The sequence below is a fragment of the Channa argus genome, chromosome 14 (genome assembly GCF_033026475.1).
Source record: "Channa argus isolate prfri chromosome 14, Channa argus male v1.0, whole genome shotgun sequence".
Lineage (NCBI taxonomy): Eukaryota > Metazoa > Chordata > Actinopteri > Anabantiformes > Channidae > Channa > Channa argus.
Window position 1 is genome coordinate 20689262 of NC_090210.1, and position 14200 is coordinate 20703461.

The 14200-nt window shown below is 43.5% G+C and overlaps 1 protein-coding gene across 15 annotated transcripts in view; it reads right to left on the reverse strand.

The window, feature by feature from the left end:
* Nucleotides 1-14200, reverse strand: part of LOC137098271 (supervillin-like) — a 39911-nt gene that overhangs the window by 7321 nt on the left and 18390 nt on the right. For 8 of the 15 annotated variants that reach the window (XM_067474339.1, XM_067474341.1, XM_067474336.1 and 5 more), the window contains 15 exons: nt 12522-13236; nt 10484-10997; nt 8857-8989; nt 7653-7709; nt 6151-6228; nt 5557-5704; nt 4764-4859; nt 4427-4507; nt 4104-4281; nt 3742-3920; nt 3326-3481; nt 1815-1951; nt 1135-1282; nt 919-1064; nt 53-228 (listed from right to left, as the gene is read on the reverse strand). In XM_067474339.1, the coding sequence (XP_067330440.1) occupies nt 53-228; nt 919-1064; nt 1135-1282; nt 1815-1951; nt 3326-3481; nt 3742-3920; nt 4104-4281; nt 4427-4507; nt 4764-4859; nt 5557-5704; nt 6151-6228; nt 7653-7709; nt 8857-8989; nt 10484-10997; nt 12522-13236 (2942 nt within the window). The remainder of the gene's footprint in view (nt 1-52; nt 229-918; nt 1065-1134; nt 1283-1814; nt 1952-3325; nt 3482-3741; nt 3921-4103; nt 4282-4426; nt 4508-4763; nt 4860-5556; nt 5705-6150; nt 6229-7652; nt 7710-8856; nt 8990-10483; nt 10998-12521; nt 13237-14200) is intronic. The other 7 variants (XM_067474344.1, XM_067474330.1, XM_067474329.1 and 4 more) reach the window with 6 other exon arrangements.

Sequence of the window (14200 nt, forward strand, 5' to 3'; positions counted from 1 at the left end):
TCAAGTGAATCACCCTAATTTTCTTCAGCATCCTCAGAAGTAATAGTCCCACCTGGGTATGAGTGTGTTGCAGCCTCCGGGGTCCAGGGGGTTGATGTCACAGCAGGTGTAGTCAAACGTCCCGTTCCAGAGGTGTTTGGCGAGCTGGAAGGCCACCTTCCTCTGGGCCAGAACCACCTCTTTGCCGTGCCACACGTACACCTCGCTGCCAAAGTCAAACACCAACACCTGCGGCACACAGAGCTAATGTTGAACCGCTGTTTGATTTTAAATACTGTAAGTAAAAAATAACATGTAAAGTACATGATTTACCACATGAACTATAAGGAAATTTAAAAAATTCAGAAATCTACAACAGAATTAAGTAAAGCATATTACACATTAAAATGAAAGACAAAAGCACAGCGTGTACACTAAGAGCATTTTCCAAACGTCCACAGTCAGATCGTAATGACACTCTATCGACGTGCTAAAGACAGTACTGTGGCGACTGTGGGGCAGGAAGTAAAGTGGTCATCCACCAATCTCGCAGTTGTTGGTTCAAGTGTTGAAGTGTCCCTGAATAAGACACTGAACCCCAACTTATGCCAGCTGCATAGCAGCTCCCCCATTGGTGTGTGAGTGGGAATGGGTGAATAGGAAGCAGTGTAATGCCTGGTCTCCGTGTGCCATTTTAGTTTTTCAGCAGCAGCAGTTCACAGATGGATGTAGGAGGTGCTCAACACAGCACCTGCTGTTGCTAGGCAACAAATTAAAGCCAGCTTGTCACACAGTAGCCATAAAAAGAAAAAACTCCTATTTTTTTTTTTTTTTTTTTTTTTGAGGAAAAGCCGATCATCACATCCTCGTACGTTACACATTAGGAAAGAACACATGCTGATCCAGGTTTTTTGCAGACACCCATGGATTCCAACTGACCTCTTTGGATGTCAGCAGAGAGCTGCGAGGGATCTTCCCCCACTCATCATCATCAGGAACCAGTTTGTCATCCAGCAATCTGAAGATGCAGTTAGTTTCCACGATGGCGTTCTCAAACTGCTCGTCCTCCTCTGGTCGACCCGCAGCTGCATCACAGTTACATAGACATTCAAGACACCATTTAAACTACCTAATCAATCTGTGTTCATCTCTTACTTTGGTAAGCTGTCTGGCCTCCTAGGATCGTCCAGAACTGCTGGGTTTCTGGACCCGGTGGGGTAACCCCTTCCTCAATGGTTTGGACCTGGTCTGCCCTGCAGCCCATGTCCTTCTTTGTCTGGATGAAAGTAGCCAAATCTATTGCCTACAAGCAACGAACAACAATCAGTGTTTCAGGCTTTGGTACTAACCGTTCTCAGAGTTTCATTCTCAGTGACTTTTCTCTACTAAACCATTACATTTGACTTTTACTTGATTAATACAGAATCCTGCTTCACACTCAAGCTTAAATTCACAAAAGAGTAAAACTTCACATTTCAGTCAGGTACTGAAGACAAGACTTGGATGCATGTTGTTGGGTATTTTGTGCGCGAAATTCTATTATAAAGACTAAGCAACACCGAAACAGGAGGCACAGAACAAACACAAATGTTTATTACAAAGTGTCTAGACAGACCTCCTTTGGGGAAAAGGAAGAGCTGCAGACGGGCCTGGAAACACGTGTTTGAATGGGGAGCACAGATGGGCATATGTGCCAGTCTGTGTGTTTGAGTGTACAGAGAAATAGGAGCCAGAATCATCAATGAATCATTTTTGTTCAGGCAGTAAAATGACAGCAGTTGCCTCAGTGCTTGATATCGTTAACAGAAATGGGAACACCGGGCCCAGTTTGTCACCTTAGCCTTCTCTATGACATTTGCGAACTCTCCTATCCAGACGAAGCAGTGCTCCGGAGTGACCAACAGGAAACAGTCTCCGCTGTTCAGCGAAGAAGCTCTGGGCTCCACTAATCTGGTCTGGACGTGACGACGGCCTGGAAAGAACAAAGTCAGCAGTTTTAAATCATTTACAGTAGGTGAGAAAACCCACACTTAAAGCTACAGCCAGTAGCCGAAGCAGTAAGTAAGTTACACTTGTACTTTCACTTTTAACAATTTAAGTGTATTTTGATAATAATACTTCTATTTAAGTACAAATTGTATGCATGACTTATATCAGTAACTGTATAGGATTTGCAATTTGAGCTTTACTAAAATATCTTCTTCCACCACTGGCTCCGGCCAATTAGATTAACCTAAGACAAGAAGGGGAAACTGGCTCTGGTAACACAATCACCATCCGACGATATATCTTCACTTTTTTTTCCCTTTTTACTAAATCCATCTTCCCTGAAACGATTTTGTCTCTTTCATTTCTATTTTTGCTGTTTAATGTTTTAGTTGTTGTGATAAGTTTGCATCACTTTGTTGTAAATTGAATAATGAGCACCCATTGGCTGAACAGGGGGTAGACCCAGAGCGGGTGAGGTTTCATCCATCCATTTTTCTATCTTCTGCTTATCCAGAGTCGGGTCGCGGTGGCAGCAGGTTTAGTAAGGCTTTCCAGACGTCCTTCTCCTTCTCCAGCAATGATTACCAGGTCCTCGGTTTTTGGATTTCGAGGTCTTCCTAGGCCAGATGAGATCTATAATCTCTCCAACGTGTTCTGGGTTTACTACGGGGTGCCCTACTAGCTGGGCGTGCCTGGTAGACCTTCAATGGGAGGCACCCAGGAGGCCTTCCAGAGAGAAGCCTGAACCACCTCAACTGGCTCCTTTCAGCAGCTCTACTTAAATAAATTGAGAGCCACCACCCTGTGGTCCCACTACCTGCAAGGGATGTGATCAGGGACAGCTGCAATACAAACCAGGCTCCAGGCAATGAGTCTGGGGGTGCTGATCCCAGGCTTTGTAAGCTAAGCTTTAGGTTAAGTTTGTGGTTGATATCTACAGGACTTGAGTTTTTACCAATACTATACTTCATAAACACCACTTGTATTTGAGCTCAATTTGGACGTTTCGTTTTTTAAATTTCCCAGTGCCAGGGAGCATAAATTTCCTTTATAATGAAAATCCACCATTTGTCTTTTAGAAGTGGTTATGAGTTGGGCATTTTCTGGGCTGGGAGCAGTTTTCTTTGGAAATCCACCAGGGTTGCAAAAACTCCTCCTGACTAGAATATAGAGTTGATAATTCCTTTAACTTCGTACATACTGTATATCATAAACATTAAACATTTAGTGGACAGAACTCGTTGGCTTAAGTTCAGGTTTTAAAGTTTAACAAAATCTAGGAATCACACAGGTAAAACCAACCACGCACTGCGCCTCAGCTCAGCGAAAAAGTTTGTTTTTTATTTGTATTTTTTACCTTTGACCTGCATCAGCATGAGGTTTTTGAACGGCACCGCGCTGTTGTTGGACATCTGCTCTGAGACGTTGACGCTGCGCAAACTCACACAGCTGAAGTTTTCTTTACTGGCCAGTCCGGCAAGGGCAGCTTCGGAGTACTCTGAAGTTTTATTCACTGGAATGAGAACACACACGTTTTGTAACAACAAGGAGCTACAGGGAGCAGAAAAACCCACACTGAGTAATTTAGTCAACTTTAAAGTGAGAAGATTCATGGTTTAAACTCCAAAGCTTTAAGCTCCAAAAGTAGGAAATGTACGCACAATAAACGGAAGTGGCGATCAATGTAATGGTGTCAGCAATAAAAAAAGTTTACAGTTTTTCACCATAAACCGTACTACCTTCAATTTTCTGTGGTACTGACTGATTCCTTACACTCACTCTTCTCGGCCTTAATTCTCTTGCTCTCCAGCTGTGCCACGTTCAGCCTCTGCTCGGTGTACTCGTGTCTGATGTCCTGCCTGGCTGCCAGCATCTTTACGGGGTTCCTGGACGCCTGGACGTTCCTGGACGGACGCACAGACCTCTTGTGGTGCACCATGGCTGAAGTCAGCCTGGTGAGATGGAAAAGCAAGCGTGCAAGCAGAAGGAAAAGTGTGAAACCTTTATATTATGATGTAAGCATATTTGCTTAGTTAGATAAATTTGGTTAGTTGCTGTCCCACATCTCTCAAACGCACGAGTCTGGTGTCATAGCCAATCATCTGCCTTCGTTAGAGGATTTTCCATTTTCTTACTTGGGACCCTGGGAACCGAAGATGGTGTCGAAGTCGTCACTGATCTCGATCCTCGTGGGCATGCGTGGAAATTCAGCAACGCGTCTGTAAAACTTGGAGAAGATCTCATCATCCAGCTTCATCACTTCCTTCACTGCCTTCTCTGTGACTGTTAGGGTGGTTTCCTGCAGACCTGCCACTGAGGGACAAAAGCAAACACAGGAGAGACGAGATCAGGCGTTAATACAATAGGCAAAGTTTGTGCACACCGAACCCCTCGGTGAGTACACTGAAAGAGCTCCGCTGCTGCTGCTGATGAAAGCTTTAAGTAAAGAAGTACACACCTTTACTATTCAGACGTCCTAAGAAGGTCTCCAATTTGTCTAGTTTCTTGTCTGATTCCATGTCTGGCCTGGCCTCGATGTCTGTAGAGGAAATAATTCAAACAGTATTGACATTAAAATGAAAGCTGTTGCAGCTGTGAACGTGAAATCTGTTCATTTCTGGACAGATCTGGAGGTGAATTTGCACGAGTGAACTGCTGCTACAAAGCAAAAAGAAAAGAGTAAAGTGTCTTCTCATTCGTTCTGGTTCAACCCATTACACTGAATAATTACACCAATCCTCTGTCTGCGATTCCCCTTGGCCCCTTATGTCCCAAGACTCCCACATCTGTCTCACCCTCTTGTGGTTTGCTGATAGCAGGCAGGCTGCTCTTGAGTTTGGTGGAGACCGGTGACAGGATGGGACTGATAACGGAGGAGGAGGCAGCCAGACCTGCAGACACACAAGACAGAAGAAACCATTGGACACTGTGGACAGACTGTCAATGTCTCACTGTACTAGTGCATTTTAATTATTAGAGAGGCCATACTACGCATGGGGTGGATGATAAACAGTTCTAAACATGTTTTATTTTAACTGTTTTATTTATAACATGTCTTTTTTCAGCACTTTTCTTCAGCTCTGTTTTTTTTTTTTGTGTGTGTGTCATTTCTTCTACTAACGTTCAGGTCACATCATCCTAACAACAGCTAAATTGGTAACTACCAATATATAAAAAAAACAAAAAACAGTGGTTCACAGTTTTCAAACCACTATGTTTTAAGCACATCACATTATACAGTGTTTACTTTGTGTAAATATTGTGCTAATGCTCAGATCCCAGATTAGGTACAGTATCATTTTTTTGCTGCTAACTCCTCACAGTAGCATGTAATTTGTGCTAAACATCTGTCTTTGAGTGGCTGCAGGAGGTGGAGATGAGGTTACACTCCAGCTTTACGTATGCGAGAGGAGCAGAAGACACTTTTGGTATTTCCCTCCAACAGGTTTTGCACCTCTTTTATTAACAAATGTCCAAGCGAAAATTAAAAGATCGACAATAATGTCACAGTAAAGCTGAGGAATTTAGATGCAAAGCAAATTTTGGTGGGGTGGGGGGGTTAGTTTGAGAGCAGGTGAGTGCAGTGACCTTTCTTCACCATACGTGCTGCCACTGTGTACTGGGTGGAGTCATTGGCTGCTCCTTTGCCCTTTGTCTTCCAGGCGTCCTCACGAGTGGAAATCATCTGTTTCCTATCCTCAATGGACATCTTGGCCTCAATGTCCTCTCCCATCTTCTGCAGAGATGAGATAAAAGTCAGAAAAATTACCAAATTATCAGTTATTAATAAGTTAAGCTGCAGAGTCAAATTGCAGAATGAAACTTTTGAGTTGTTCTGCTGATTATTCAAAAGCCGCATTAAAACATAAACCAAGATTAACCAAAGCTACATAAAGCACTAAAACAACTACACTAGTGCTCACACAGCTTCACGCCAACTCCACATGACTCCCCTTTACTCACCGGAGCAATAATTCATGTAGTAACCCCATCAAGCCAAGTGCATATGAAAAGATTTGATGCATTTCAGCAAGTGCTTGTCATGGCTGGACTACATACACCACAGCAGCACTGGTAGTTGTACAAATCAATCTCAGAACCCAGAAGTAGTCGCAAACCGAGCAAGAGAGAAAGAGTCCAGCACATGCAGACGATTCGTGCATACCAGGTGCATGTCCTTACCTGACCGTGATGGTCAATGTACTGGCACTTTTGGCCAAGGGAGATAGGGGGAGAAAAGGTGGAAGAGAAGACAGGTTCCTGGAAAATGTAGAGGTGGGTGGATGAGAGGAAGGGACAGGGAGGGAGGAAAAAGAATGATAAAGCAGGAAAAAACAATGGATGCAGGAGGGAAGTGCAAGTCCAGAACAGCTACGTGGTCGGGGTTGACACACATGCAGAGCCAACAACATACACCGATCAGGGATTAATACTAGTGAACTTCATTTCACTGAGGACCAGAGTCAACATGGACCCTCTGCACTCAGTGGATCTGTGGAGCTGCAGATTGTTTAGAGGTGGTTGAAGTACAAAAACTCAACACTCAAGTAAATATACTAAGCCGATTACGGAGCAAAAGTAAAAGTACTTCACTAGGAAAACAATGTATTTTAACAATGTCTTGTAATTACGGCAAAACGTGGAGTAATTAATAAAAACTATGGGTCAAAGGTCAGTGTTGATAAAGGTGGAGCTGATTTTAAGCACTTAATGTGCTGTAGGTTACCCAACAATGATACGTCGCTATTTATTAGTTTATAATAGTTTTATAAAATACGTCATGGTTATGTAAACTTGCACTGTTAGTAATTAAGCAGCAAAGCTCGTTTTTCTCTTTTACCAAGAGAAAGAAAGCTGGAACAGTGAACGCACAAAGCATAAAGTCTAAAGGCACATTAAGTAAGTGGGTCTCTTGCTCTGTGTGGTGATATATGGCAGCAGTTTTCAACTTTCTTACTTACAGGAGATTGTTTAGAGCCCCCTCAAGACATGTTTAAGATGTAAATAATGCCTGTAAAAGATGATGATTTGGTTTCTCAATTAAAAACTACAAAACTATAGAATCTTTAAATATGAATATGTTGGTCATTACTGCTGTATCAGATCTAGTTTGGTCCAAAATAGGGGATTTTTTTTTTTTTTTTTTTTAAAAAGAACATTTCAGCTTCTCCTACTTTGCTGAATCCGTTTGTGCGCCGAAACTTTCAAGGTTCCAAATCAGTGTCTTTAAGTTGCATTCTAAAGCTGTGTTGTGAGCTTAAACTTACTTTTTTCTAATACACATTTTCTTATGTTTATTTTTTATAAAACTGTAATATTTTTTTTTAGCTCTAATAAGAATAACCTCATTGGTCAATAAGTCAAGGCAGTATTTTAGCAATGAAGGTGGTGCAATGCCTGCAGACACTTGAATTCAAAATGCAAAAAAAAAATTCAAAAAAAATTCAAAGTTCAACTTGCTTCAGCCGACTTTAGTTCGAAGCTAATTGATTACTTAATGCCCCTCTAAGACAGACGCAGCAGACGTTCAGATAAAACTCGGGCCACGTTCCAACTGCTTCGGAGAGCAGCTCCGCACACTGCCAGTGCAAACAGCCTGACACAGCATCCACACAAAGCTGTGATTGGACACAACGTGGAGCCAACTGGTTACGGGTTGGTGTGCGGTTGCCAGCGGGTCTTACCCACAGCTGTTCAGACACGGACACGGCGGAGTAGTCTTGGGTGAACACCGCTTCCTCCTGAGGGGTTAAAAAGAGGGGAAGCACTTGGTCAGAGGGAGGGGGAGACAACCATTGTTCCTTCAGTGGGTTTAGGGGTGAGCCTGCCTGCAGGATTACCAACCAGGCTTTGAGCAGGCTGTTGTGTGCAACAGAATAATAATGTGAAGTAGATGAGCTGCAGAAAAAAGGAACAAGAGGGTCCTCATGTAAAACAGATTGCTGAACCATTTCATCCCATCCCATCCAGAACTCACAGTACCCTGAAACTAACCCAGATGAGAGTTTCTACCGAAAACTCCAGAATGTCAGCTCTACTGTTTTTGTGTTTACAGTCCATCAGGGCCTGATGCTGCCGTGACCTGAACCTCTGGGCTCAATCAACAGAAGGACTAAAGGAGGACAATGAAAGGAGAAGTGAAAACAGCAGGGGACTTGGAGCTGACATGGCAACCACAAAGGATGGGGGGTGAACCATTACAGCTGAGAGTGTAACATTTGTGAGAAATCTATTTTTATTCAGCAGCGTACAAATAATACAACACACAATCACAGCACAGCTGCTGTAAAGTATAGTACAGTGTGAACTAGAAGGGAAAAATAAAAATGTTGTGTTTCTTCCATGATATATCCATTGTTTTGGTCATATTTTACATTGATTGTGCTACTATGTTGTTCCCCGGCAGCACTTCATGGAAGTGAAACATCAATTAGACCAAAAACACAGGCGTACGGGAAAAGGTGTAACCTGGAAACTGTAGTAAAATTATTATTACTCCACAGCGAATCATGTGCCTCAGTCTAACCCTGTCCTCTGCATCCTCTTCTCTCACACCAACTAACTTCGTGTCCTCTCTCACTACATCCAGAAATGTCCTCTTTGGGGTATGACTCACAGTTAGTTTTGTTTACACAGATTTAGAAACCTAGTGAGTTTACTGCAGAAGCTCTGCACGGTGCAGGTATGTAGAATTGAACAGAGAAAAAAAAAATTATAAAAATGGCCTATTGAAAACCTTATGTGATTATTATAAATGCCTGTTTTAATAGAAGATATCACCAATATGTAACAAATAAATATTATTACTACCGATGTGCGTGTATGATTCCTCATGCTTATTGTGAATATGATTATCAGTGATTAGCAGTTCAGGGTGAAGACACTCACCTTCTTATAGCAGGTCTGCTCGGTCTCTGCCAGCTGATTCTGCTCCTCGGTAGACGCCACTTTAACCGCTTCCTGTTTCCTGTTGATCCTGTTCCTCCAGTCCTCTTCTCCACTCTTCTTCAGCAGTGCCACTCTGACAGGACACAATTTTTCTTTTTGATAATCATTTGAAAGATGGCCGCATGTTCTTTACCACAGTGTCCTTCCCCTTAAACGTGCTTTTAACAAACAGAGCACCTTATATCATGGCCACGTAAATCTAAAGTAACTATAAATCAGCTGAGAAACGTATCTCCATCATCTCTTACAGCGCTTGTGATGGATGGGGATGAAACTCTGGAAGTGATGCTAACAGGATAAAAAGTCTTCATTAACCTCAAAGTGCATTTTAGGTTGAGTTGTTGAGATCTACCTGATTTTAAAAGCCAATCAAATAAAAAGGTCCCATTATTTTCACCAAGGACACGAGTAAAAAAAGCCAATCCTGCATAGGTAAAAAAACCAGGTCAGAGATGTCTGCTCTGCAGCCAGCAAACGTGACCGCTGACAACAGACAACACGAGGAGCGCTGCTACCGCTGAAGGGCAACGGAAAGTATGTCATCGTCTCCGCTGTTTGAGTGTGGACAGTGCAGACAGTGCAGAAATGAGGGCATTAGGAGGATTCTGCTAAACCTCAGAGCATTTCTCCAGTTCACACAGCTCTCTGCTGGCTGATGCTAAAAATGAGTCTCTCGTGCCTGCAAAATAAGTACAAGCTACAACCTATAAGACAAGCGGCAGTGACCTTGCCTGATTCTGTCAAATGGCGCAAATTTAGTAAAATCTCTATCGACTCTTTGCAGAGCAGTGTCAGATCTTTGCAGACGTCACAGTTTGCACCTTGTCGGGACCTGGTTGAACGTGACCTTTTTCCAGGAACAGGACCATTATTTCACTCAAACGACCCATTTGTCCTTTGAACCTTTTCATAAACCCACAAAGACTGAGAGAGTAGCTGTGATAGTAAAGTTTATGGTTCTTGTGATTCCTCATGTTTGCCATGATGGTCAGTGGGTCAATGGTATTTTGAGGCAATTGCAACTCAGAAGGTAGTGGTTCAATCCCCAGCTCCTCCTATCTACACTTCATAGCATCATTGAGCAATCCACTGAACCCCAAGCTCAGTGCTCCTGTGTATATCTGTCAGATGACAAAATGTAGATGTACTTTACATAAAAATAGCAAATAACCTGAAATGGTGAAAATTGTGCTTCTTAGTGCTTATCACATCTTTTGCTCTCACTGAACTTTAGCACATAGAAGCTTCGGTGGTTATGGGTGCAAAAAAACAGTCTCTGTCTCGGTCGCAGTGTCTCTCTAGCTTTGGGCGTTTGCTGAAAATCTGTACAGCTCTGTATTTGCTCTTTATTTTCAAATAAAAACGGGACATCTTTTATTTAAGAGCAGTAGTTAACATCTCAGTGGATCACAGAGATACCACTGTACTGGAGATGGTCCCCTTCGTAAAGATGAGGAGAAGATAATGTGGAAAAATATACAACCAATATAAAAAAAATGTACATTATAAATACCATGTGTAGCTGCACTAGCAAAGAATCCCTTTCAAACCTTTAGCCACCTCTCACCTCTCCTTGATGGACATCTGTTTGGAGGACATCCCGTCAGATATGTGGTCTCCAGATCCTGTGGGAGACAGCGGATCTCCAGAGTGGATACTGTGCCTGCTCAAGTCCTCAATGTGGTCCTGGGACAGAGACTGGGACTTGACCAGTGCTTGGGGGAAAGACTGAGGTTTAGGTGGCGTCTGCGGAGGCACCAGTGGTTTGGGGATTGTCTGCTGGGCGTAAGGCTTGGGGAGAGGCTGGACAAATCCCTGAATTTTGGGTTGGGTGTGTGGGGATTGGGTGAAAGGTTTGGGGTACGTTGGTGGGGGCTGAGAGGGCTGGGAGTATGGCTGTGGCTGGATGTAGGATGGATGTTTGGGCTGGGTTGGAGGAGGCTCCTGTGTGACAGGTTTAGGAAGAGTTTGAGGACACTGGATGCTTGTTTGATGCTGCTGGCTGCTTGACACCTGAGACACTGTCCTGGATGATATTTTCGCTACCAGTGGCCTGAGTGCTGGAGGATGATCTGGCAAATCTGAGAGAAAAGTACAGAGAAAGAACATAGTCTTTAAAACTAGCCACAAAGGGTAAAAGTTCATCTTTTCCATTCATCTCACAAAAGTCTTAATGGCTTTGCTCACTGACATTGGTATTAATTTTTACTGATTAAAGCTCATTTTAGTAAAGTTGATGTCACACAGAGAGTCTTCAGAGCCCAAATATGTAAGCTACCACGAATATGGAGGGATAGTCAACAAGTTTTCCTTTAGTTTTATTCTCAATTGACTGTGCGTCTATTTAAAATCCATTTGCAGCAGGTTAAACGCACTCGAGAAAATGGACCACGGTGAAAATAATTCCTACAGTTCTCAAGCTTTTTGACCAGCCACAGTTACTACGTCATTAAAACACCACCTTCTGGCAACAAGGATCATTTAGAAACTGCTAAAGATGCAAAACCTCAATTAGATTTAGGTCATTTCGGATCTTGTATCTAAAAATACAAAAGTAGATCATCGTGTCTGTGTATGCAAGATGAATGTTTGGTGATGTGAATATGAATGCGCACAGATCCACATCAGATTATTTAAACTAATCACATGTGTACACAGTATGTAGACTCTTTCTAAATGTGTCCCCGTAATGAAAACCATTTTAAAATAGGTTTGTCTTTTCTTAAGGTCAGTTCAAAGACTGGTGGAGTTTAGTCCTTTAGAGCATGAGTTTAAATCCGTACATGTTCTTATAGCCTGATGTTACTAAAGGCTCAACTAAGGCTCAACTTTAGTTTAGATCTGTTTATGCAGAACTAAATAAGAGTACAGCCTGCAGACAAGGCTTCCATTGTGTCCTCCCTGTCCTCTACCTGCTTCGTCTAAGTGTCGGCCAATTGTTCTGACCCTACACCCAATTGCTCTCTCACTGAGTGCTTTCATCTCTCCGTGTACTGTTTGTGTGCATGCATGGGAAAAGACCACCGCTGGAAACCTTCTGCATGACCACATAAAAAAAGGTCGGGCCCATTGCACCCACATGTATGATGTGGTGCACGGGGGGACTGCAGCCCCTTTATACAGGCCACGACAGTGAACACACACCATTCAATTTGAAAAATAAATCGATTGTCTGTGTCAGGATGTCAGAAAAAGACTTCCACTTTCCAGACAAAGGAAGCCACAAGGCAAATGAATGGAAGGATATATGCTAATTAGATACAGCTTTAGATGTCTCTCCACACACACACACACACACACACACACACACACACACACACACACACATGCGCACACACACACATGCACACACACACTATCGCTCTGTATCAGCCAAATCAGATGCACCCAGCTGGGTCAACTCTGTGTGCAGTCGGCACACTGCAATCATGCGTGGGAGCACGCTTCACGAGACAATGAAGATAATGAGAGCAGCTCCTTCCCTAGATGTTTCTCCGTGTTTTTTTTTATCTCCATTTTTATTTTCACACTTCTCTCTCCACCCTTCTTTTTTCTTCACTTCTCTCCATCACTTTTCTGTTTCGGTCATCGCGGCAGTCTCCTACCTGAGACAGCTGCCTGGCTCCGGCCACTGCTCTTGTGCTCCTGTGTGGAGGAACTGTAAGCGGCTGCAGCCTCTTTCAGGTGGCGTCCTCTTCCTCGTCCTCCTCCCTCTGCTCGCTCCCTGCTCTCCTGGGAGTCTCCGTCTGCAGCTCTCCAGCTGGGCAGTGCCTCTGACTCACCCCTCGACAAAGATGGCTCGGCAGACTGAGGCTGGGGATGCTGCTGGTGCTTGCCGTCCCGATTCCTGTCGGGGGAGTGCAGCTTCGCCTTAATGCTGCCGCTTTGGCTCTCTTCTCTGGCTCCTCCCTGTGGTCTACCCCTAACCTCCTCCTCTTGTCCCTCTTCCACCCCCTCCCTCTGCTGCCTGTGACCAGTGGAGGATGTGAGAGCAGGAGGAGCCCCCACTCTCTCCCGGCTGTCAGGAAGGAGGGGGGAGGAGCTGACATCAGGCTCAAGGTGGCCTGGGTCCCCACTCTGGGTCATGGAGAGATATCTGAGCGCCCTCTCCTGGTGGCTACTTGTGGTGCTGGAAGCTGGTTGTTGGGCAGGGATGTAGGAGACGGCGGTGGACTTCCCTAGACGGATACCGTCATCATCAGCAACGCTGCCTGGCGTCATGGTTACCGTGGTGACCAGTGCTCGGGAAGTGACGGCTGCCACTGAGTGGACCAGAGAGGCCGACAGAGGCTCCAGTTTGATCTCACCTCCAATTTTGACCTATGGGATAAGCAGGACCCATGTCAGAAAGGTGCTGATACTGATAATTGATAATGAAATAAGGGTGAAGCAGGAAAGTAGATGTTACAAAAGTTTTGTGTTCACAAACAGATGGACAGATGGAAGAGTAAAGTGACAAAGAGATAGGAAGGAAACAGATGGATGGGTTAGAGTAAGGACAGCAGCAATAAACGCAAATAGCTGCAGCCATAGATTAATTCACAAAATGGCAGCACATTGGAAACATCGATCAAACTGGCAGAAAAAACAGTTACTGTACTGACAGTATAGGCATCATAGGGAAGTTGAAGACATGTAAACTTTGTCTTTCAAAAGCAAATTTAAACTAGTGAGGAAATTTTATATTCCATAGACTAATGAGTTAGAAAGTCTAGATCTGGGAAAGTGAAGGAAACAAACCTAGTTTCAAAGTAAAACTAAACGATTGCACTAATATTGTGACAACATTTGTGGATTCCGACAATATTTAACCAAGGAACAAAATGTTTTTATGGTAAAGAAAAATGAGGCATTTGTTGTTTAATTGAGCTCGAATGAATAAGTAAATTCATAAATTAAATGTCGTATCCTATAAGCACATTGAAGGTGTATTACTGCCAAATGTCAGCAAGCTTTTTCTTCCAACAGCTCCAGGAGTTAATTTGCAGCAAATAGCAGTAATCTAGTGCAACAACCAAAAAATATTGCGATATGCAGCCACTCTGTAAGATGCTCAAACTCCACACTGGACCACTCTTGCTTGTGGTTGCAATTCAAGGTGTTGCACTAACCCTCTGGCATTTCTGAACAAAGATCCATCCATCCATCCATTTTCATTTCACTTAGGAACACTTGCTAATTTATCCAGGTTGGAAACAAGCCTAAATTGATAGTCATGCACTAAGTCCATTTAATTATCCCATGCTTGCTATGTGGTGAAGCGCGTTGCAGCGGTTAACTAGCA